This window comes from Cetorhinus maximus, chromosome 2, assembly GCF_964194155.1.
Source record: "Cetorhinus maximus chromosome 2, sCetMax3.hap1.1, whole genome shotgun sequence".
Classification (NCBI taxonomy): domain Eukaryota; kingdom Metazoa; phylum Chordata; class Chondrichthyes; order Lamniformes; family Cetorhinidae; genus Cetorhinus; species Cetorhinus maximus.
This window is the reverse complement of record NC_135880.1, coordinates 224,109,601-224,135,919: the sequence shown is the minus strand read 5'-3', so window position 1 is coordinate 224,135,919 and position 26,319 is coordinate 224,109,601. Positions and strand designations below refer to the sequence as shown.

Sequence of the window (26,319 nt, the reverse complement as noted above, 5' to 3'; positions counted from 1 at the left end):
CTTCTTATACACCTTAAGCCTGAATATAATCCAGTCCTGGCATAAACGTATTAGTGAAAGCAGGGTTGGAGCCATGTATTGGCGTTGTCACTCAAGGTCACAGAGAATGTGGGTTTGTGCTGGTAATTCCTTGAGAAGCGTGCTCTTGATCTTGCTATGTTGCAGGGTGTCATGAGATGGGAATAACCAGGCTACCACGGGGATAAGCACACCCAAAACATTGTTCCAACATCGCAGATGCATTTCAGCCAGCCATCTGTGAACAGGCCACTTGTTTCATCTCCCCGTGGACAGCTAGCTAAGTCCATGCAGCAGAGGAGCCATTGTATATTCCAGCAACACGATCAACACTATGTAGTCCTATGATAGAAAGAAAGACATGCATTTGTACAGTATCTGCCACAACCTCAGGATATCCCAAAGCACTTTACAGCCAATGAAGCCCAGAGGCTTGAGCAGGTGGATATAAAAGATCCCAAGGCACTATTTCAAAGAGAAGCGGGAGATCGCCCCGGTATCCCGACCAGTATTTGTCCCTCAATCAACATCACTAAAAACAGATGAGCTGGCCATGATTACATTGCTGTTTGTGGGATCCTGCTGTGTGCAAATTGGCTGCCATGATTCCCAAATTGCAATAGTGACTACACTTCAAAACTGCCTCGTTAGCTGTAAAAGCTTTAGGACTTCCGGAGGTTGTCAAAGTGTAATGGATATGCAAGTCTGTCTTTATATAATCTGCAGTACAGAGGGAGCGTTTCACTGTTGGGGTGCTATTTTTGGATGAGAATTAAAATGAGGCCTGTTTACCCTCTCAAGTGAATGCAAAAGTTCCTTGGCATTATTTGAAGAAAATCTAATGATTTTTAAAGATTCCCATGATATTATTTGAAGAAAATAAGCAAATTCTCCCAGTGCCTTTATATTCTCAACCAACACCAAATATTACAGATTCTTTGGTATTTCATCTCGTTGCTCTCCGTGGAACCTTGTTGGTGTATTTTCCAATATAACAACAGAGAATGTGCTTCAAAAAAAAACTGATCGTCTTGAAGACATCCAGGAGACACAAAACATAAAAATGGCACGAGTCTATTTGAGGGGTTCAGATGGTTTAACATGTAGAATAACAGATACTTAGGAGTGAATTACAGGCTGTAACCTAATCGAGGGGCTCAGAGGGTTTGTATACAGAATTACAGGTACCCAGGAATGAGTTATAGGCTGGAATCTAAGCAAGGTGTTAGGTTGATTTATACATAGAATAACAGATACCCAATGGTGAATCATAGACTAAAATCTAATTGAGGGGTTTGGGTGGCATCATAAACTGTGACAGTTACACAAAAGTGGTTTTTGCTGTTTGAACCTTCAAATTGGATCGTTGCTTCTGTTAACTGTTATTCCTTGGTTCCAACCCTCCAGACCTAAAGGCACTGAATCTTATTGAGGACCTATTGGTAGCTCTCTGCTTCCTCACCAGTTGACCATACTTGCATGCAAGAGTCTTCTTGATGTCTGCAGGATAGTGAATCACTGGGTATGGTCACAACCAAGCCCAATCCTGACTTTATCTGATGTCCCCATAAACCCTCCACCCCCCCACCCCCCCACCCCCCTCCACTCCCCCGCCCCCACCCCCCACTCTCCACTTTCAAGCAGGGGCAGGAGCAGGAAGCCTGGCCATCCAACTTTAACGACTATGCTATTGAATGTTGGAGGCCTCACTTGACATCCTCCTGTTCCCTCCCAGCACAATTTCTCCCAGTGGACCTGATCCTCCAGCTACAGTGTGTTGAGGCCTCTATTCATTTTCCAGCTTTAGCCTTTTACCAGGCCTCTTCATTAGCTGTGGCTTAGTGGGCAGCACTCTCATTTCTGAAACAGAAGGTTCTGGGTTCAAGTCTCACTCCAGAGACTCGAGCACAAAATCTAGGCTGACACTTCTTCCTGTGCCATTACTGAGGGAGTGCTGCAATGTCAGAGGTGTCGTCTTTCAGGTGAGACCTGTCTGCCCCCTCAAGTGAATGTAAAAGACCCCATACCATTATTTTGAAGAAGATCAGGGGAGTTCCCCAATATTTATCCCACAACCAACATGGCTAAAACCGATTATCTGGCCATTATCACGTTGCTGTGCGTAAATTGGTTGCTGCATTTCCTACATTACAACCGTGATTACACTTCAAGAGCGTTTCAGTGGCTAAAGCACCTTGGGATGTCCCGAGTTCACGACAGGTGCTATAGAAATGCGTTCTTTCTATTCAACCACAGATGATAACGCAACCATGGCTGAACCATCTTCACATATACATCTGGGGAGGATGAGGGAATGAGTAGAAGGATGGCATAATGATCAGGAGTGGAAACCTTGGCAGTTTGATTGTTCCTGCCCCTTTCAATACCACAACATGGGACTGAAGCTGGCCAGTATACCTGAGCTTCATACAGACTCAGTTTCAGCTGGTGGATTGGATAGGGTAGCTGCAGTACAGCAATAATCTTAATTCATTATAAATAAAACAGAAGACCCGAGTAAAATCTCGGATTCTCAGTCAATGCAGAATCAACGGTAATTTTCCATTGTTCGTTTTAGCCGTTCAGTATCTTTAGGGGAAGGTAGAGGACATCACTCCAAGCTTAAATTCTATTTCTGTCTGCTGAATTGCTGTCAAATAGTAAATAGCTGCCTGCTGATCCCCCTGTGACCACAGCTTCCCCTTAGCTTAATCACACAGCCTCTCACTCTCAATGATTACTCTGTCCCTGCTGTCGCCCCAATGCTTTGAGCTCTCCTCTTTTTATATCAACCATTTATTCCTGGAGTACTCTCTCCCCAGCCTCAGTTCTGTTGTTGAGTGATTTAAATCCCAGTTAAGATCTGTTTTGAAACCATTCCTCTCTCTGCTTCCCTCCCTCCACTGCCTCCACTCTCAGTACTACTGGGGTTCATTTGTTTTATTTGTGACAGTTGGAATCTCTCTGCCTCACACAACACTGATACTCACTCATTGTGTTTCTATAAGGTTATACTCTCGCCTCTAAATCAGAAGTTTGTGGATTCCAGCCCCAATCCAGAGACTTAAACACAAAATCCAGGCTGACGCTCCCAGTGGAGAACTGAGGAAGTGCTGCACTGTCAGAGGTGCTGTCCTTTGGACGAAACACTAAACTGAGGCAGTCTGCCCTCTCGGGTGAACGTAAAGGATCCCATGGCACTTTTGGAAGAACAGCAAGGGACCTCTCCCCAGAACCTCTAGAATCAGCATTCTAGTCAGTTATCTTATTGCTATTTGTGGGAGCCTGCTGTGTCCAAAATAGTTGCTGTGTTTCCAATATTACCATGTGACAGCACTTCCAAAGTAATCCATTGGCTGTATTTTGGGGCTTCCTCAGTTCTCTACACAAATACAGCTTCTTTCTTTCATCTGATTTCCACAAGTGGGTTCATGAGACAGCAATCAGCATGAGGAGATTTGGCTCATTTCCCTCCACCCTTCTTTCCACAGGCTAGGGCACCAAGTGACAAGATAATTCGCAAAAGAGCTAGAGGTGGGGAAGTTTTTTTATTCTTCAAGTTGTCATGACCTGGAATGGACTGGCTAAAAGAGTGATGGAAGCAGATTCCAATAACAACTTTTGAAAAGGAGTTTGATAAATACTTGAAGGGGAACAATTTGCAGGGCAATGGGGAAAGAGCAGGGGAGTAGGACTAATGAAATAGGTCCATCAAAGTGCTGGCACAGACACAATGAGCCAAATGTCTTCCTTCTGTGTACTGTATCCTTCTATAAAGTGAACAACAGAATGCCAATGGCTGCTCTGGGATCCACTAACTCAGCACGGACCAAAAACTGGATGCAGGCGTGTGTCACCCAGTGCATTTTCTATTCCATCTGTGACCCTACACCTGATATTTATTCCTCAAAATGTTTTTAAGTGGTATTTATTTTCAGTGAGGTGAGGATTGATAGCCCTGGGGAAAGGTAGACAGTGCCAAAATGGAACATTCCCAGATCAGGTGTAGCACAGTCAGGAGCAGAGACTGCTTCCTCAAACCTCTGGCTCGACAACATGCCTCATTGCCTCCCTCAAAATAGCTCTTTGTACCAGCGAGACTTTTCCACTCCCCGCCCACCCTCCAATTAATGTTCTCCCAATAAAATAGGACATTTTTATGTCAGTTGTTTGTTGTATTTGTTCGTGGAACATGGGCATTGCTGACAAGGTTGGCAATTAACTGCCCTTGAGAAGGTGGTAGTGAGCTGACTTCTGGAACCACTGCAGTCCATGTGGCGTAGGTACACCCACAGAGCTGTTAGGGAGGGAGTTGCAGTTTGTGACCCAACGACAGTGAAGGAACGGTGATATATTTCTATGTCAGGATGATGTGTGACTTGGAGGGGAACTTGTGATGGGTGTTCCCGTGTGTCTGCTGCCCTTGTCCTTCTAGATGATAGAGGTTGTGGGTTTGGAAGGTTCTATTGAAGGAGCCTTGGTGAGTTGCTGCATTGCATCTTACGCTGAGATAGCAACAGGTAATGCCCATTAGGAACTGACCGTCTCAATATGATCTTTACAATCAGCAGACAGAGGACCAATTCATCCCATTTCAGACTGCTTTTGCATCTCTGATTTTAATATTGGTTTCCGTGCCTTCAGCTCTGTAATTCCCTCCCTAAACCTTCTAACCCTCTCCCTTCTTCTAACTATGCTTCAGTTCTGCCGAAGGGCCATGAAGGCTCGAAACGTTAACTGATTTCTTCTCCGCCGATGCTGCCAGACCTGCTGAGTTTTTCCAGGTAATTCTGTTTTTGTTTTGGATTTCCAACATCCGCAGTAGCTTTTAGCTTTTTGTTTTTACCTCTCTCTCTTCCCTCCTTTAAGATGCTGCTTAAAATCTACTTCTTTGACCAAGGTTTTGGTCACCTGTCCCAATATCTCCTTATGTGACTCAGAGTCAAATTTTGTTTCATTACACTTTTATGAATCGCATTGAGATATTTTACTTTGTTAAGGGTGATATAAATGCAAGTTGCTGTTGGATTTGAACCCGGGTCTCTGAGATGAAAAGCCAAATGTCTACTCATCACAGTTCTTGCTACAATGTTCATTTTGACATGCATAATTGGTAATATTTATTAAAAGCTGTCATTATCAGCAGTGCATGTGAAATCCAGTTCTTCTCCAAATGTTAGATACATGAATCTTACCTGCTCCAGATAGTTTGAAAGTGTACGGTTCTGGTATGCAAAATGACTCATGACCATTCTTCACTCCCATTGAATTCTCAATCTCGGGAAGAGCAGAGATGAAGAGGGACATAAGGGAAATCAATGTCGGATAGCACGACTAAAGGTTGTGTTGGTGGGACCTGGGCTTTATGCTACCTGTCTGCATTCTTGACCGCACATTGTGTTGCATTGACGCGTGTTGTTTTGTCTGATATGGGGCATGGTTTCTCACATAGACCTGAGCTGTTACTAGGCAGCGTTAAGGGATATTCCAAAGCTGCCCCTCCTTGCCGTATATGCATTAGGTGGGCTGGGAATTTTAAAAGTTTAAACAGTTGCTAAATGTCTGTATTTTAAAATTGAACTTCTCACTTCTGTAGCTCATAGCCTACAATGTGGGAGCATCATTTTCTGAATTTTCACATGTATTTTCATTACACTTGTATAGCATCTTTCACATCCCCTGGATGCCCCAATGTGCTTTCCAGCCAGTTCTTTTGAAGTGTAGTCACTGTTGCATTGAAGCCAATTTGTACACAGCAAAGCCCCACAAGCAGCAATGTGATGAATGACCAGATAATCTGTATTTAGCAATATTAGTTAAAGGATAAATGTTGGCCAGGACATCGGGGATAGCTCCTCTACTCTTCTACAAAATGTTGCCGCGGGATTTCTTCCATTCACCTGAGAGGGAAGACATGGCCTTGGTTTAACACCTCTTCTGGAATTGCAGCACTCAATTACTGTCTTCCCATGGCCAATTGGAAACCTAACAGACACCAATCAAACTGCTGATTTTTCCATGTCCAATATTTTTATGGCTGACAAATGAAAGTGTTGAAAGAAAATGAGAGAAAGACACCATTTCATTTCATTTCCTCATGATTGTTCTCCTTTGGTTTCTCTCACTGGAGATTAATCTTCAATTCTTGGAGATTCCAGGACATTCTCATTGGCAACCCTAATGTTGAGCACCAAAATTAGGACTGACCCACCAGTGCGGTACTAAGGGAGTGCTGCATTGTCGGAGGCGCTGTCTTTCAGATGGGACATTCACCTGAGGCCCCATCTTCCCTCTCGGGTGGATGTAAAAGATTCAATGGCACTAATTCAAAGAAGAGCAGGAGATTCCCCCACTGTGTCCTGACCAATATTTATCTCTTAATCAACAGCACAAATACAGATTATCTGGTCATTTACATTGCTTGTTTGTGGGAGCTTGCTGTGTGAAAACTGGCTTCTGTGTTTCCTACATCACAACAGTGACTACATTTCAAATAGTACTTCATTGGCTGTATAGAGCTTTGGGATGTCCTAAGGTTGTGAAGGCGCTAGATAAATGCAAGTTCTTTCTTTTCTAATTGTGCCCCCTGTCTAGTTTTGGAGCTGACGTATGAAGTACCTTTTTGTAAACTGGGAGGAGGGTAATTTGGAGGAGACACCCATCCCCCATTGTAGTCCAAGTGAATCCAGTGTGAAATTACAAGATGCTGTGATCCAGTTAACAGCCTGCTGCCTCTGTTAATGAACAGGTTACACAGGAAAATGGGACAGCTGTATAACACAGACCTTCACTTTATAGCTCCATTTCTAAACAGCACACTGCCCACCTGTTATAACCTTATAAAAACAAAACAAAACCATAAAAGGAGTGGAGTGTTTTAATGTATTTAGATCCCATACTCAATCAGTTTCTGTTCCAACACGGAGTCAGACTTTACTGTGTTTCTGTGATACTTTTGCCCATTAGATTTCTCTGGAGGTTGCGATGGTGTGGTGGTCAATAGTGACACCTGGACCTTCCTTGAAATTGGAGACAGGTCCACAGAACTGAGGCTCAGTTGGCAGTGCTCTTGTCTCTGAGGCAAAAGGTCATGTGCTCAAACCCCACTCCAGAGACCTGAGCTCATAATCCAAGCTGACACACCGGTCCAGTACTGAGGGAATGCTGCACTGTTGGAGGTCCTGCCTTTCAAATGAGGTGTTAAATTGAGTCTCTATCTGCCCTTTCACATGAATGAAAAAGATCAAGAAATGATCAAGAATGAAGAAGGTGAATGAAAAGATAGCTATTTGAACAAGACTTCTTCTGATTTTGCCTTCCAGAATTGATTGGGGGGTTGGGTAGCTCAGTTGGCTCGATGGCTACAGTGTGATGCAGAATGATGGTAACAGCACGGGTCCAATTCCTGTACCAGCTGTGACAGTTCTTAGCGGCCTGCCTCCTTGCCATGCCCCAAACTTGTGGAATGGTTGCCCCCTCAAGCTATCTAACCAATTGTCTCTCTCTAATGGAGAGAGATGCCTAAGCTCCTTTGTGGCTATGGCTAATTACCAAGTCCTATTGATCCTGACATCACTTATAAGAAATCAGATGATCTGATTGTTTTTCCCGTTGCTGTTTATGGGAGTTTGCTGTGCTCAGGTTGGCTGCAGCATTTGCTGTGTTGTAAGGTCATAAGAAACACTGTGTCTCCTGCCAATGGAAGCCAGTCGCTGATACTCGTCTCAGCACACACAGAAATTCAATGATGTCACTGGGCTGTGCCCAGCCTGCCAGGAAGCTGTTTTTCCAGGGACAAAATGCTATTGCGATGGCTTGACCGACAGGCTCGTTGACAGTCTGGGTGTGGGGGGAGGGGGTGCGGAGGGGAACCAATGGGCAGGAGGTGGTGCTGGGACCCATTAAGTTGTCCCGAACCGAGATGTTTTTTTGAAACGGCGCTGAGGCGGGCAGCCTCACCCGCCACTCAGAGGGCAGGTGGCCAGGGATGTGTTTCTATGTGTGGCGCAGCCTTTGCCCCCCCACTCCTCCCCACCCCCATTCCCGGTGACAGGTTTGAGGCTCTCAGATCAACTTCACTCTGGGACAGAAGGCGCTGAAGGTGGGCCTGGGGTGGAGGGAGGGAGGGAGGAGGCAGAGGATTCTCCACAAAGAAGGTGAAGAGAGGAGGAATATTCCAGTATCTTGACCTTTGTTTCCCTAAGTAAGCCCAGTAAAAGCGCCGCCTTGTTGCTCCTTGTTTACTTATGGCTGCCGGCTGCCCACTCTGTCGCTCGCAATGACATAACAGAGTAGGACACTAGAACTGCGCATGCATGGCTTTGGTAACAAATGAAGCGCATGAGAAATAGGAGCAAGAGGAGGCCATTCAGCCCATCAAGTCTACTCCACCATTCAATAAGTTTGTAGCTGATCTGGTTGTGGCCTTAACTCCACTTTCCTGACTGCCCACCCTCCCCATAACCATTGACTCCCTTGTAGATCAAAATCTATCTAACTAAGCCTTGAATATATTGAATGACCCAGCCCCAACTGCTCTCTGTGGAAGAGAATTCCAAAAGCTAACAACCCCCTGAGAGAAGAAATTCCTCCTCATCTCTGGCCTAAATGGGAGACCCCATATTTTTAAACTGTGTCCCCTAGTTCTAGATTCCCCTATGAGGGGAAACATCCTCTTAGCGTCTACCCTGTCAAGCCCCCAGAGCATCTTATATGTTTCAATAAGATCACTCTCATTCTTCTAAACTCCAACCTGCTCAACCTTTACTCATAAGGCAACCCTTTCGAGCAGTGAAGGCTAAGAGGAGACTAGAGGTGTTAAAAATCATGAAGGTTTTAATACAGTCATCCAATTTAAGTTGATTGGCAAGAGAACCAAAGGGAAAGATGGAGTATTGCCCAGTTCTGGGCACCACACTTTAGGAAGGATGTGAAGGCGTTTGAGAGGGTGCAGAAAAGATTCATGAGAATGGTTTCGGGGATGAGGAACTTGAGTTACGTAGATAAATTGGAGAAGTTGGAACTATTTTCCTTGGAGAAAAGAATTTTGAGAGGAAATTTGATAGAGGTATTCAAAATCATGAGTGATCTGGACAGAGTAGATAGGGGAAACTGGTGGAAGGATTGCGAACTAGAGGGCACAGATTTGAGGTAATTGGCAAAAGAAGCAATGGAGGTGTGAGGAAAAACCTGTTCACACAGCAAGTGTTTGGGAATGAATTGCCTGAGAGTGTGCTGGAGACAGATTCAGTTAAGGCATTCAAGAGGGAATTGGATTATGATCTGAAAAGGAAGAATGTGCTGAGTTACGGGGAGAAGGTAGGGGAATAGTATGAGGTGAATTCCTTCTTCATATAGTCAGCACAGACACGCTGGGCCGCATGGCCTCCTTCTCCGCTGTAACCATCCTATAATTCTATGACTCATGCCAAAAATCAGCTTACTGAGCCTCCCCTGAACTGCTTCCAATACAAGTATATCCTTCCTTAAGTAAGGAGACAAAAACTGAACACAATACCCCAGGTGCGGTCTCACCAATGCCCTGTACAGCTGTAGCAAGACTTCCTGACTTTTATACACCATCCCCCTTGCAATAAAGGCCAACATTCCATTTGCCTTCCTAATTACTTGCTGTACATGCATGTTAACTTTTTATAACAGTGGCTACACATTAAAGGTATTTCATTAGCTGTAAAGCCTTTTGGAGTGTCTTGATGTTATGAAAGGCACTAAATAAATTCAGGGTCTTTCTTTACTTTAGTCTTTCAGTTCCAGCAATCACTTAATCGGTGACAAGCCCCAAGGTCATGCAATCAATGACAGCACCTCCAGCAGCAACCACTGAACATTGTTGTTGGATGCACTCAGTGACCCCCCTCTACCCTACATCTTATCTAGAATGACTTCCATATTTACGATGGCCTCCTCAGTGCTGTGGTGTTTATGCTACAACAACCAGAACTTGCAATTCTATAGCTTCTTTAATGTAATTCAAAATATTCCAAAATTCTTCACAGGAACAATTATCCAACCAGATTTAACACAGCCATGTAAGAGGATATTGAGACAGGTGACCAAAAGTTTGATCAGAGAGTAAAGTTTTAAGAAGTGTCTTAAAGGAGGAGCGAGAGGAGGAGATATTTAGGGAGAGAAATTTAGAGCTTAGGGCCTTGGCAGCTGAAAGGACAGACACCAATAGCGGAGGGGTGAAAATCAGGGATGCACAAGAGGCCAGGATTGGAGAAGCACAGATATCCCAGAGGGTTGTGGGGTTAGAGAGACAGGGAGAGGTGAGACCACGGAGGGATTTGAAAACAAGGATAAGAATTTTAAAATGGAAGCGATGCTGGACCAGGAGTCAGTGTAGGTCAGCGAGCACAGAGGGTGACGGAAACAGGACTTGGTGTGAATGAGGATACGGACAGCAGAGTATTGGATGAGCTGAAGTTTATGGAAGTTAGGAGGGCTTGTCTCTAACGTTGTTCTTGCTCTTGAAGCCCACCCCTGACTGGAAAGAGAGGGCATGAAGATACGCAGAGAGGGAGATACAATAGCTGAGGGACAGAAGAGATCCTTCATTCAGAGTTGATGAGGTGGTGCACTGTGTGCAGAGTTTACAATCCAACAAGTTCCCTGTGTGTAAGGGATGAAACAGATGGCGCCAACCTGGCTGTGTGAGTATATATAAAAAAACGAAAACGTACGAGGCAAAGTGGAGCCTTAAAAATTCTTATTAAACCTGAGAGGTATTTACAGAGGCCAGAACATAAAACCTTTGTGAGTACTTGCCTTGGCCTTGCAGAGGTACTGTACCATGAAACCAAGTTAAGCATTAATCAGGGATGCTCGTGAAAGGCAGTTCCTGTTTGCTGTGTGCCCAAGGTTGTCATCCACAATTGAGTTTATTTGGGTTTGAAAAGCGTGACCTTACCCACCCTCCCCATTCCTGGGGTCTAACCTGGTTGGAGCTGGATTAAAAACATGGCAGGGAGTCCAAACTTACCATCCGGAATGTTCCCTTTCATCGCAGAGGTCAGACTGTGTGTGGAAGTAACACAATGAGAAGGCAAAGTCAGGCAGGGCTCCAGCTGCTGATTGTTCTCAAACAGATAGCTTCACACCAACAACAACAACTTAGATTTATGTAGCACCTTTAACAAAGTAAAATGACTCAAAGCGCTTCACAGGAGCGTTACAAAACCAAATTCGACACCTTAGCCATGTAAGGATATATTAAGACAGGTGAGTCAGAGATGGGTCTTAAAAAGAGGAGAGAGAGAGAACCAGAGAGGCTTAGGGCCCAGGGGTGATTAAAACCTGCCTCTGACTCTGATACTTAATATACTCTTACATGACTAAGGTGTCGAATTTGGTTCTGCAGTGCTCCTGTGATGTGTTTTGAGTCATTTTGCTATGTTAAAATATGGCATCGAAAGGTATAGAACACAAAAGCAGGGATGTAATGATGGAACTGTATAAAACGCTAGTTAAGCCACAGCTGGAATTTTGTTACAGTTTTGGTCACCACATTACAGGAAGGACATAATTGCTCTGGAGAGAGTACAGAGAAGATTTACAAGAACATTGCCAGGGCTTGAAAACTGCAGCTATGAGGAGAGATTTGATAGGCTAGGGTTGTTTTCCTTAGAACACAGGAGGCTAAGGGATAACCTAATTGAGGTGTACAAAATTATGAGGGGCCTAAATAGGGTAGGCAGTAGAGACTTGTTTCCCCTAGCTGGGGGGTCATTTACCAGGAAGCATAGATTTAAGGTGATTGGTTAGAAGGATTAGGGGGAGCATGAGGAAAAACTTTTTTCACCCAGAGGATGGTGGGCGTCTGGAATCATGGAATCTCAGAATCACACAGTGCAGAAGAGGCCCTTCGGCCCATCGAGTCTGCACCGACACGTGAGAAACGCCTGACCTACCTACCTAATCCCATTTACCAGCACTTGGCCCATAGCCTTGAATGTTATGACGTGCCAAGTGCTCATCCAGGTACTTTTTAAAGGACATGAGGTAATCCTCCGCCACCACCCTTCCAGGCAGTGCATTCCAGACCGTCACCACCCTCTGGGTAAAAAAGTTTTTCCTCACGTCCCCCCCCCTAAACCTCCTGCCCCTCACCTTGAACTTATGCCCCCTTGTGACTGACCCTTCAACTAAGGGGAACAGCTGCTCCCTATCCACCCTGTCCATGCCCCTCATAATCTTGTACACCTCGATCAGGTCGCCCCTCAGTCTTCTCTGCTCCAACTAAAACAACCCAAGTCTATCCAACCTCTCTTCATAACTTAAATGTTTCATCCCAGGCAACATCCTGGTGAATCTCCTCAGCACCCCCTCCAGTGCAATCACATCCTTCCTATAATGTGGTGACCAGAACTGCACACAGTACTCCAGCTGTGGCCTCACCAAGGTTCTATACAGCTCCAACATAGAATTCACTGCCTAAGTTGGTGGTTGAGGCTAAAATGCTCAACCCATTTGAAAGGTACTTGGATCTGCATCTGTAACCTGCAAGGCTACGGACCAGGCGCTGGAAAGTGGGATTAAAATGAGCGGCTAGTTTCTTTTTAATCTTTTTCTGGCCAGCACAGACATGATGGGCTGAATGGCCTCTTTATGCTCTATAACATTTTTATGGTTCTACGGCAAATGCAAGAGGCCAGAAATGGAGGAGCACATACATCATGGAGGGCTGAGGAGGTTACAGAAATAGGGAGAAGTAGTGCCTTGGAGGGATGTGAGCATGATTTTAAAATGGAAGTGTTGCTGGACCAGGAGCTGATCTAGGATCAGCAAGTATAGGGAGTTATGGATGAACCTAACTTGGTTTCAGTTAGGACAGGCTAGGTTTAGACAGTGCACAAGGTGTAAGGCCAGCCAGGAGAGCATTTGTATAGCCGAGTCCAGAGATAACAAAGGCATCGATGAGAGTTTCAGCAGCTGAGACGGGGGCGGAGATGGCGATATTATAGTGGTGAAAGTAGGTGACGGAGAGGATTTATGTGGGTCCGAAGCTCATCTCGGGGTCAAATTAAAATACCTGAGAAAGAGAAAAAAACAGACTCAACTGTGATGGTTCCCACAGAGGAAGAGTCCAGTTACACATTGATTCAAATTATGTTCAGGTAACGTTGGCTTTACATTGATAAACCACTGCCAATATTTGTGTTCTCAAATTGCAGTCACCAATCTCAGGGGATGAATCATAGACCCAGATTTTCATTGCCTCTCGAATAACTCGAATGTGCAGGATTTGGCCACTTAAATACCAGGGCAGATACCTCATGGATATCAGTCACCAGTAAATCCACCTAGACATGCATCAGTGCCAAGCAGCTGAAGAATGGACATTGTAGCATCCCCGATTTCCATTGCTCCAGGATTGACACCTTCAGTTACCTGGGTCTTAAGCTCTAGAACTACCTCCCTAAAGTTCTGCACCTCTCTCACCTTTTAAGTTTCTCCTTGAAACCAAGCTTTTGGTCACCTCTCCTAATTTCCCCTTGGTCAGCTCGATGTAGATATTTTGACTGTCACGTGCCTTAGGATGTTTTACGATGTTATAAGTGCTGTATAAATGTAAATTGTTGTTATTGTAAGAGGTAGGTGCTCCTCAGGCCATTGAACAATCTAAGGTACAGCCTTTGGAGAGAGAAGATGTCAGGAATAAAATGACTTCAAGCTACCCATTCATGCTGAGGCTGGGTAAAGAAGTGGCATTGATGCTGAAAACCATCCTTTCACTGCTGGATCATGGAAACAGGAAGAGGTCATTCTGCTCCTATGTGCCTGCTACATAAGGTTACATCAAATTTACAGCACAGAAACAGGTTGTTTGACCCAATTGCTCCATGCCAATGCTTGGGCTCCACTTGATCCTTCTCTCATCCTTCCTCATCTAACTCTATCAAACCCATCCTTCTATTCCTTTCTCCTTCATGTATATGTTCAGCTTTTCCTGAATATACCTATATTGTTTGCCTCAACCACTCCCTGTGGTAGCAAATTCCACATTCTCACCACTCTCTCATTCCACTATTCAGTGAGATCAGGGCTGATCTGCATCTCAACTCCATTTACCTGTATAGCGCCACATACTTCGATCTCCTCGCCTAACAAAAATGGAATTGAAGGGATCAGGAAATTGAAAATGTGGTAAATCGCTAAGCATCAACCCCGCTTCTGCCAACCTGTGGCATTTAGCATTGTCTCGTGCCGTGCAGCTAGAAACCAAATTGTTCATTTACTTGTAATGCAAATTATGCCCAGAGCTTTTTAACTAAAAAGCTTTCTCCAATTGGCCTTTCAGAAGGATCCTCTCTCCGTGATGTCTCATTTCAGCAATTTTGTCAGTGGAATTGGTCAGTGACGGTCAGCTGGGTCAGTTATTAATGTATCAGGGACACTCTGCACTAAACCTGGTCAAAGTAGCCATTTGAAAATTGAACTTCACCAGTGTAATTTTAATTAAATACCCATAGGATTAGAGCGGAGAACTAGTTACACACAGGATAATACTGGCTGGATTGTTTTACATACGGGATAACACAGGCCGGGTAACACACGGCAGATTGTGTTACACACGGGATAACACAGGGTCACATTGAATGTCATTGATGGTATTAAGCAGCATGGTGTTGAATTATTATATATTCTATAAATAGTGTAAAAAGCAAGTTATTTTTTTACCAAAATAGAACACAATGACTTGTATTATATTTATGGGCCTAGGAAAATGGGTGGATCCATTTCTGGACATGTGTTGAGAAGGAGGGTGCGGGTGCATAGGGCACTCTCCTCATGCCTGAATGTAAGTAATACAAAACTTGAAAGCATTGTGAACTATGAGGAGGATAATGCAGAACTTCAAAAGGACATAGGCAAGTTGGAATGGGCGGACAAGTGGCAGAGAAATGCCAAGTGATTCATTTTGGTAGGAAGAATACAGAGCGACAATATAAAATAAAGGGTACAATTCTAAAGGGGGTGCAGGAGCAGAGGCAGCTGGGTGTATGTGTGCATAAGTCATTGAAGGTGGCAGGACAGCTTGAACGCAGTTAATAAAGATACAGTATCCTAGATTTTATTAATGAGGGCATAGAGTACAAGAGCGAGGAAGTTATGTTGCACTTGTATAGGACACTAGTTCAACCTTAGCTGGAGTATTGCATCCAGTTCTGGCTGCCACACTTTAGGAAGGATGTGAAGGCATTGGAGAGAATGCAGAAAAGATTCATGAGAATGCTTCCAGGGATTATGAAGATAGATTGGAGAATTTGGGACTGTTTTCCTTTGAGAAAGAAAGGCTGAGAGGAGATTTGATAGAGGTATTCAAAATCAAGAGGGGCCTGGACAGAGTAGATAGGAAGAATCTGTTCCCACTCATGAAAGGATTGAGAACAAGAGGGCACAGATATAAAGTAATTGGTAAAAGAAGCAAAAGCGATATGAGAAAAAACTTCCCGCACCACGTGGTTAAGGTCTGAAATGTTCTGCCTGAGAGTGTGGTGGAGACGGGTTCAATTGAAGCATGCAAAAGGGAATTGGGCTGTTATTTGAAAAGGAAGAATGTGCAGGGTTACAGGGAGAAGGCGGGAGAATGGCACGAAGTGAACTGCTCCTACGGAGTGCCGGTGCAGACATGATGGGACGAATGACCTCCTTCTGCGTTTAATGATCTGTGATTCTGTGAATGGTGTTCCCCCACCCATATTTGACCTCAGGCCTCATTGCCATGGAGACGGTGCGCCCCACAGGGCTGTCATTGGAGTGGGATTGAAGATTGCGTCACTGCAATTTGAACAGTGGCCCTCAGATGAGTGAGGAAGGTAGGGCAACCTGGGGAAAGGGGGTAAATTGGGAGGATGGTTAATGAGTGATCGGGAGGTAAGGCGGTGATGGGAGTGAATGAAACAACCTGGGTTGTAAAGTATTCTCTGCAAACTGGGAGTTGGAATGAAAGCATTCTCTATTGGGTCATAGTCCATAAAGTTGTATACTGAACCTCAAAATTCTTATTTTTGAAAGTAAAAATGTATATTTCTATCATTTCTTGTGATTCAAGTCACTAATTATTTAAAGTTACAATTCATTTTTATTGGCAGCACGTCTCAAAGTGATGATCCAATGATCCTATGATCCAATCTCCAATCCCTTTCCCTGCCTGATTTGAGGGCTTGGTAATAGGTAATAATTCAAGTTGCATGAAATTACATGAACTGGACAGCTCAGAAACAGGCTAATCAGCCCAACTGGTCCATGTCAGAGTTTATGCTCCACATGAACATCGAGCCACCCTACTTCATCTCACCCTAGTAGCATATCTTTCTATTCCTTTCTCCCTCATGTGTTAGCTTTCCTCACTCGCCATTTCAACTATTCCCTAGTGGGGTAGTGAGTTTCACATTCTTAACACTCTCTGGGTTTAAAAATAAATTCTCCTAAATTCCTTATTGGACTTACTAATGATTGCCTAGTATTTATAACCCCTAATTTTGGTCTCTACCACAAGTGGAAACATCTCTACACCTACTCTATGAACCTCTTTCACAATTTTAAAGACCTCTGTAAGGCATCTCTCAGCAGAGAATAGAGCCCCAGCCTGTCTAGCCTTTCGATAGGCATAACCTCACACTTCCAGTATGCTCCATGTAAATCTTTATTTGTGCCTTCTCCAGCGTCTCTATCCTTTTCTGTAACATGGAGACCAGAGTTCTGCACAGTGCGGTGTGACCATGGTTGTATACTGGGAAAAGCACTGAAAGTGTTAACGCTAGAATAGCACAGATATCTGGGAATGAGGCAGTTCTCTTAAGATTCTGTCCGAGCCCTCAGCCGGCAAGTAACGCTGCCTCCTCAGATGTTGAGAGAGTACAGGACGATGGCGGACATTTTGCTTATATGTGCAGAGATTTCTCTGGAGTCTCAAAATGGCCGCTTGTACATAGAGAGAGAGAGAGAGAGAGGGAAAGGGAGAGGGAGAATATCCCTTCATTGTGTCCAGTTAGCTGCCTGCTGTACATTTAACCTGGTATCAGGATTTCTCCTTTGGCAGGTGAACAATGCTGTTTAACTGAGCCATGTCTGGACTGTTCAATTAGCTGTTCTCTGCTTTTAAATTGGCTCCAGGCAAATGCCGATAAAAATCATTTGTGCCAGATTTTTTTTTTGTTTTTGGACAGACTTGCTGAACCATTTATCCTGAAATGCCCTGTCCTTGTTTGTTTAATTCAGTGTGTGACGCGAGCAAAAAAAAAAATGTTCACACATTTTACCCTGCTGTTCGCAGGCCACAACATCTAGTTATTGAATCCTAAAAGCCTGCAACATTCTCTCTCTCTCTCGCTTCATGCATGTAGTATTGTTTGCTTCTTAAAAAAGGTTCTCAGTTCCCCCCCCCCCCCCAAAGTTGTATAGACCGCGACTGGACTTCAGTGCGCGCACGGCCTCAGCTCCCCACCCCAACCCTAGAACCCCCCCCCCCACCCCCCAGCACCTTCACAGAGAAACCGTTCTAAATTCATGATCCTGGCATTGAATGTCACAAGGCTATTTGTGGCATGGGAATGGGAATTGGGGGGGAGTGGTGGGGGTGTGCCAGGCGTGACCTCGTCTTCGTCTGATTAAACGCTTTCCAGCAGAGGTCACCGTATAATTGCAGAAATGGAACGCAAGAGGCCTCCACTTATCTTCGGGTCATTGAGCCGGTGTTCATATCCAACAATAACAGCTTGCATTTATATAGTGCCTTTAGCATGTTCAGGCGTTCCAAGCCTCTTCACAGAAGCATTATCAGACACAATTTGACATCGAACCACGTAAGGAGATGTTAGAGCAGGTGATTAAAGAAGTAGGTATCTTAAAGGAGGAGGAGGAGAGGGAGAAGGAATTCCAGAACTTAGGGCCTTGGCAGCTAAGGACATTGCCACGAATGGTAGAACAACGAAAATCAGGGATGGTCAAAAGAGCAGAATTTGAGAAGCTCGGAGACCTTGGAGGGCTGCCGAGCTGGAGGAGGTTACAGAAATAACAAGGGGCAAGGCCATGGAGGGATTTGAAAAAAAGAATGAGAATTTTAAGATTAAACATTGCTAAATGTGAACTAGTGTAGGTCAGAGAGCACAAAGGCTGGTGGATGTACAGGACTTCACATTGCTCGTCCATCTGGAAGTTGTGCGCCTATGGTATAAGCCGAAGACAAGGCCTGGATGGCTCTGATGCCGACAGACATTTATTGTGCATGCCTTGAACATAAGAACATAAGAAATAGGAGAAGGAGTGGGCCATTCAGCCCTTCGAGCCTGCTCCACCATTCAGTGAGAGGTCCTTCTCATCTCTGAATCAGAAGGTGGTGGTTTGAGTCCCACTCTAAATTCCTGAGCACAAAGTCAAGGCTGACACTCCCATTGCAGTACTGAGGGAGTGTTGCGCTGTTGAAGGTGCTTTTTTTCAACTGAGACATTAAAATGAGGCCCTGTCTGCCCTCTCAAATGGATGCAAAAAATCCCTTGGCACTATTTTGAAAATGAACAGGACAGTTCTCTCTGGCGTCCCTCAAACAACTTCACGAATAAATTATCTGTATGTTAGTTCATTGCTGTTTGGGGGATCTTGCTGTGCACAAATTGGCTGCCACATTGCCTACATTGCAACAGTGATTACACTTCAATAAAGATCTTCATTGGCTGTAAAGTGCTTTGGAACATCCTGAGGCCGTGAACTTTAAATTTGTTCTTTCCTTCATTGCCTGGTTTCATCAAGATTGCCTTTCTGCATAAGAATGCTTCCTTAGCCTTGGCATCAGGAATGTTAAAATAAGCTGTCACTGTGGCTGAGCTAGGGCTGCCTTGATCGGAAGTGAGACACAATTGCGTTTGTCCCCACACGAGAAGATTCTCCTTTTGCCTTTGCTTGTGGCAATGGCTGTAGCCAGGTCAAGAATAACACATCCTCGGCAAGTCATCACCTGTGCAGAAGATTGCAAAGCTGCTGGGGCTGTTGCATGACTGTATCTTGTGTTGGCCTCCTTGGAGTCTGTTGACATTCCCTGCTCCGTGAAAACTGGGCTAGAACATTCTGGGAGTTCCTTACCACTTTGTTAGTGCAAGGCCATTTTCTTGTAGTCTGTAAAGAACTCTTTAAAGGACCCTGTTATGTTCTGCTTGATTGGGCATTTGTAACAAAACATCATTCCTTAGTCTACTGAACCTTTCAGTATCAGACAGCGTGTCAAATATCTCTTGAAAATGTTTCTCCCCTGTCATGCAAGTGCAGAGCTTTTTCACATAATATTAGCGATATCAAAATCTTTCATTGCAACATTCAAACCATTTCACCCATTACAATGAGAATGAAGGGAATTTGTTGTGGATGTCAGTGTTGCCAATCTTCCAGGTTTGATCTAGAATCTCTGGGCACTGAAGATTAACCTCCAGAGCATTGTTTCTGACAAAAACCCGGGACAATAAAAAATATTGTGTTTTCTTACATTATCTTTGATAATTTCTGTTTACTAATTATAAAACTATTGGGAATGGTGGGAGAAGGCTTTTTGACTGAGGGTCAAGAATCATCCAATGGGGAGCTTATTTGCCATTTGATTGTGTTGGAAGGCAGGCATTGCAAGGCAGGATGGCCAATGGCAGGAGATGGGGGCAGGGCAGTGGAAGGTCATGTGATGAAACTTCCAGAAATGCAACCGGAGTTGGCAACCCTAATGGGGATTGAATCGAAGTATATGAGATTATTCATAGGAAATATTACTGTTAAAATAGTGAGAGTTTGCACGTTGAATAAGCAGGGCTTGACTATAATCAAACTACATGTACCCTCTCCATCTACTTAGACAGCTATGGAGGATATACTGTATGTGCCATTATTGATTCATTTTAGATATACCTGGCATTGCATATAAGTGCAGCCTCTGTAGCACAAAGGAGTTAATTAATCATATTTATACCTCTTGAAGTAATCCTTAATTGGTCTTAAATTATCAATGAACCTCTCATTAATATTCTTAAAACATTTTTGTCGCCAAAGAGTTGTTTGTCTTTTATAAGTGTGAATTATTTATTTGCAAGTTGTTGCAATTGATGCAAACCAATCAGGCTATTGTCCCAACATGAAAACTTTTATTTCTCCCTCTACTCTACCTGGATGACTGCACTGCAGCTGCTAAAATAACAGGGCTTCACAATGACATTGGTGGTTTTCTGTCTGCATTGCCAGGACAATTTTTAGTAAAGGGAGGTCAGAACCTCAAAGGGAAGCCCCTCCCCTCCAGCCCAAAAATGTGAATGTGCTCCTGGAGCTGATCTCAGCTGTGTGCTGAGGCCTGGAGTCTGTACAAAAAAATAAATAAATGTTGTTTCCACTTCCTTTCCCAAAGCGGTGACACTTTCTGGGGTACAAGCTGTCAGTTAGTACTTCACCCGGGTGGTCTCTGTTTTATTGTGAAGCTGGACATTGACCCCTTTGCTATCTTTGTATCTTTGTAACCTTATGCAGCTTTACATCCAGATCTGCATATTCCACCAATTCTGAACTCTCACACATCCCCAAGTTTAATCATTCACCATTGGCGGCCGTGCCTTCAGCTGCCTGAACCCCAAGCTCTGAAATTCCCTCCCTAAACCTCTCCTCCTGTCTTATCCTCCTTTACAGCACTCCTTAAAACTTATCTATTTGATCAAGCTTTTGGTCATCAGTCCTAATATCTTCTCACGTGGCTCAGTGTCAAATTTTACCTGATAATGCTCCTGTGAAACCCCTTAGGGTGTTTTACTAAATTGAAGGCTCTGTATAAGTAGAAGACGTTGTTATGCTTTTGCTTCAGGTTACATTTACACCCCTTACGTGTGTGGTCCTTATTTTTTGTTAAAAGGGTTACTGCTGATGTTAAAACACCAGCCAGAATGTCTCAGCTGCCAAGTCCATTGCTTTCACTGCTATCTTTTATGATGTGAAGATGCTATACAATGAGAGTCAAGGCCAACCTGACTGCCTGGCCGATGCAATGTGCCCACCTGTAACATATTGATTTCAACGTGATGGAAACTGGTTGAGTTCGGTAGTGGGCTGCCAAACCCCTCAAACCCTTATCCATATCCCTCTTATCCTTATCTTTCAGTCTTATCCCTCATGCTTATCCTTATTCACCAGAATAATGTGGAACTCGTGTCGTTAGATAACGAAAGGGTGATGTTATCTGCATTAACCTATCCTTGCCTATCTCCCGCTTTCAAATAAACCTGTTTACCTGTACAGTATCTGAAACTGCCAGGGGGAGTTGGTATACGGTGAGTCACAATTCATGCGGAAGTCGCAATCAGAGAAATAATGAATTCCACAAAATTAGCTGAGGTGTTTTCTATATTACAACAGTAATTTCACTTCAAAAGTACTTCATTGGTGGTAAAGCACTTTGGGACATCCTGCGATTGTGAAAGGTGCTATATAAATGTAAATTATTTTCATGTTTATGAACATACTGAAGCCCAATCTGGGGCCTGTTAAAGCATGTTCTCATGTCACTTCTGCATGAATTCACATTGCTGCCTATCTCTTTGCCCTCCACAAGTGAGCTCGGCGCATTCCCGAGTATCGCTGCAATTTCCTTCAAACTCAGTTTGGGCTGTCTTGTTTGTAAATTGTTGAAGTATTTTCACTGTGGACACTAATACTCTCATGATCCAGCTCTATATCACATATATTCTCAACCGCGCATTCAGCCGTCCTCTCTCTCTCTCCCTCACACACGCACACGCACACGCACACACACACACACACACACACTTGCACTCATACAACCTCACACTTGCACACCCACATACTCGGACACTTGTGCATTCACACACACACACTCACACATGCCCAAACTCTGTTCTATGAAACCCTGGCGCTCATGCACTCACTGGTACGCTCATACACATACACTTTCACACACTTGCACAATCGTACACTCTCGCACTCATGCACTCGCACACCCTCACATCTCACAACCACACACTCTCATACTCACAATCTCTTACCCTTCTGCTCACACACCCTTGCAGACGCACACCTTTGTACTCGCACTCTCACATTTACCCCAGATTCACATATACTCTCAGATACTGTCACACTTGCTCACATACTCTGTCACATCCACGTACCCTCACTCACTTTCTTACTCTCGCACCCTCGTTCTCAGTTTCATACACAGGGCCGAATTTTCACCACTGAGACCAGTAGCTTGATTCAAGAAATTTCCCAATTTGGCAGACCTGCTTCAGTTTAAAGGGCCCCATTAGACCCAATTTTCACTCCTCGGAGGCAGGGGTGGGGTAGGGTCAGGCCTGCTGACCCTGAAAGCAGATCCTGGGTGGCCACGGGGGCGGGCAAGTGCCAAGGTGGGCTGGTTAGGACACTCTCACCCTTTACATCCCCTCAGCCCCTGCCTACCCACCCTTCATGTAAACTCGCCCCCACCACCTCCAGTGCCACCTCCATGCCAACTCATGCTTCCCGCACAGTCCCATCCCCCTCATAACCCCATGGCCCCTCCATGCCAACTCATTCCCCTCACTCACCCTATATCTCCTCATATCCCCCATGCCACCTCCATAGCCACTCATCCAATATTCATCATAGGCAGAGCTCAGGAGCCATGTAGAGATGAAAAAAATAAACTTATACTGCTCTCACTCATATACAGTTGATAGTGAAAAGAACTCCCATTCATGAAACCCATTCAAAGCTTTTAAGTCTCCTCAAGTAGCTAATCACTTATAAAAACAAACAAACTTCCAATCAGTCCTCACAACAAAGACAGCTAATCCTTTAATAGTCACTTTAAACTGTCAATCAAACAGTGAACTTAGAAACCCCTGCTGAGATAATTGTAGCTTTTGAAACTCAGCCAAACATTCATAATGACATAATTGGGAAGTTCAACAAAAACCTTTATAGGAACTGCACAAACAGATGATAATGTTTTTTTCTAACCTACACCAGAAAGCCTGTCAATCAAAGCAGTCCAGCAGAAGTTTTTTTTTAAAACTCTCATTGACAGCCTCTATCTTTCTTCACGTTCAAAGAGCAGAAGATTTAAAAAATTCAGATCATGGCATTTAAAGAGACCTTATCCATTCCTCAAGTGCATTCATGTCTACTGCATAAATGTGTGACTCCCACACTCTGGGTTAAGGCCCTTGGACCAGCCAAAATAGGGTCTGTTTGAGCTCAGCACTAAGTTCAAATGGCCCTGCTGAGTTCAGGTTTCCCTCCTGTGTGCAGCATGTCCTGCCCCGTTCCCCTGCCAGCAAAAATGGGATCTGTCTGAAATGGGACCATGACTTCCGCATCTGGGTCTCGCCTACCATTTTAAACATCTCTGGAGTCTCCCCAACCCTGCAAAACTCCAGCCCTCACTCTCACCCTCACTCTCATTCCCCCCACCCAACCCCCTGCCCTTGCCCTGCCCTTGTCCTTGTTCTCACCCTCACCTGCATTCACACTCACCCATACTTGCACTCACACTCACTCTCACTCTCTTTCACTCATTCCCACTCTTGCGCTCTCTCACACTCTCTCTCTCTCACTCTCACTTTCACTTTCACTCTCTCTCACTCACACTCTCTCAGCTCCTCTCTCACCCTATATTTCACCCTCTCTCACTCTCTTTCTCTCTCACTCTATTTCTCTCTCATCCTCTCTCCCTCACCCTTTCTCTCTCTCATCCTCTCTCTCTCTCACCACCTCTCTCTCACCATCTCCCTCACATCCTCTCTCTCATACCCTCTCTCTTGCGCCCTCTCACTCACTCTCTTTTTCTCTCTCTCTCACTCTCACGCACCCTCTCTCACGCACTCTCTCTCGCTCTCACTCACTCTCTCATTCTCTCGCTCACTTGCTCACTCTCTCTCACTCGCTCACTCTCTCTCTCACTCTCGCCCTCTCGCTCTCGCTCTCATTTGCTCTCTCTCACTCTTTCACTGTCTCTCTCGGACAATTGGTTTGATCTTTGTGCAGAAGTCTGAAGGGGTGGGAGTGAGTCTACAGCCAGCTTTATATCACTCCCTGTTTTTCTTCCCATAGTGGCCAATTAGGAATAGAATTGCCAACCATTCAGGACTGCCCAGGACTCATCAGGACTTGTAGACTAAACTCCAGGGCACTACTGTGAATAAATGCAGGAATGAAATCATAGAAATGTTAAATAAGCTGTTTTTACATTTTTTTGAATTCGTTTGATTATTAGTTACAAAAAATATTGGTTATTTGACTGGGGGAGCATCCAGTTGGCTAACAAAGAGTTTGTTCCCTTTCCAATTGGTGGGTATACTGGGCAGCATGAAGATGGATGTGATGTGTGACCAATGGCAGAAGTGTGGGGGCAGGGCAGCTTAGGGCAGCAAGTGATAGAACCTCCAGGAATTCGTCCAACTAGAGTTGGCAACCCTGATTAGACCATAAGACCATAAGACATAGGAGCAGAAATTAGGCCATTCGGCCCTTCGAGTCTGCTCCGCCATTCAATCATGGCTGATAAGTTTCTCAACCCCATTCTCCTGCCTTCTCCCCGTAACCTTTGATCCCCTTACCAATCAAGAACCTATCTATCTCGGTCTTAAATACACTCAATGACCTGGTCTCCACAGCCTTCTGTGGCAATGAATTCCATAGATTCACCACTCTCTGGCTAAAGAAGTTTCTCCTCATCTCTGTTCTAAAAGGTCTCCCCTTTACTCTGAGGCTGTGCCCTCGGGTCCTAGTCTCTCCTACTAATGGAAACATCTTCCCCCATGTCCACTCTATCCAGGCCTTTCAGTATTCTGTAAGTTTCAATCCGATCCCCCCTCATCCTTCTAAACTCCATTGAGTATAGACCCAGAGTCCTCAAACGTTCCTCATATGTTAAGCCTTTCATTCCTGGGATCGTTCTCGTGAACCTCCTCTGGACCCTCTCCAGGGCCAGCACATCCTTCCTGAGATATGGGGCCCAAAATTGCTCTCAATATTCTAAATATGGTCTGACCAGAGCCTTATAAAGCCTCAGCAGCACATCCCTGCTTTTATATTCTAGTCCTCTCGAAATAAATGCCAACATTGCATTTGCCTTCCTAACTACCAACTCAACCTGCAAGTTAACCTTAAGAGAATCCTGGACTAGGACTCCCAAGTCCCTTTGCACTCCAGATTTCTGAATTCTCTCCCCATTTAGAAAATAGTCTATGCCTCTATTCTTCCAACCAAAGTGCATGACCTCACACTTCCCAACATTGTATTCCATCTGCCACTTCTTTGCCCATTCTCCTAATCTGTCCAAATGCTTCTGCAGCCTCCCTGCCTCCTCAATACTACCTGTCCCTCCACCTATCTTTGTATCATCTGCAAAATTAGCCAGAATACCCTCAGTTCCTTCATCTAGATCATTAATGTCTAAAGTGAAAAGTTGTGGTCCCAACATTGACCCCTGCGGAACTCCACTAGTCACCGGCCACCATCCTGAGAAGGACCCCCTTATCCCCACTCTCTGCCTCCTGCCAGACAGCCAATCTTCTATCCATGCTAGTACCTTGCCTCTAACACCATGGGCACTTATCTTACTGAGCAGCCTCCTGTGCAGCACCTTGTCAAAGGCCTTCTGGAAGTCCAAGTAGATAACATCCATTGGCTCTCCTTTGTCTAACCTACTCGTTACCTCCTCAAAGAATTCTAACAGATTTGTCAGGCATAACCTCCCCTTGATGAAACCATGCTGACTTTGCCCTGTTTTACCATGCACTTCCAAGTATTCTGAAATCTCATCCTTAATAATGGACTCTAAAATCTTACCAATGACCGAGGTCAGACTAATCGACTTGTAATTTCCCGTCTTTTGCCTCACTCCCTTCTTAAACAGGGGGGTTACATTAGCAATTTTCCAGTCCTCTGGGACCCTCCCTGACTCCAGTGATTCCTGAAAGATCACCACTAATGCCTCCACTATCTCTTGAGCTATCTCCTTCAGAACTCTGGGGTGTAATCCATCTGGTCCAGGTGATTTATCCACCTTCAGACCTTTCAGTTTTCCTAGATCCTTCTCCTTGGTAATGGCCACCGTACTCACCTCTGCCCCCCGACTCTCTTGAACTTTGGGGATGTTACTCGTGTCTTCCACTGTGAAGACTGATGCAAAGTACCTATTCAGTTCCTCCGCCATTTCTTTGTTCCCCACTACTACTTCTCCAGCGTACTTTTCCAGCGGCCCAATGTCCACTTTTGCCTCTCTCTTACCCTTTATATATCTAAAAAAAAACTCTTGCAATC

The 26,319-nt window shown here is 44.6% G+C and overlaps 1 protein-coding gene across 4 annotated transcripts in view; it reads left to right on the top strand.

Annotated features, from left to right (window-relative positions):
- LOC144671341 (uncharacterized) overlaps positions 1–26,319 on the top strand; it is a 318,999-nt gene that overhangs the window by 103,189 nt on the left and 189,491 nt on the right. Inside the window, exon 4 of one of the 4 annotated variants that reach the window (XM_078533183.1) lies at positions 3,027–3,142. The exons of the other annotated variants lie outside the window; for them this stretch is intronic. Coding sequence (XP_078389309.1) covers positions 3,027–3,124 — 98 coding nt within the window. The 3' untranslated portion in view covers positions 3,125–3,142. Of the gene's footprint in view, positions 1–3,026; positions 3,143–26,319 lie in introns of those variants that run through there. 4 annotated transcript variants of the gene reach the window in all.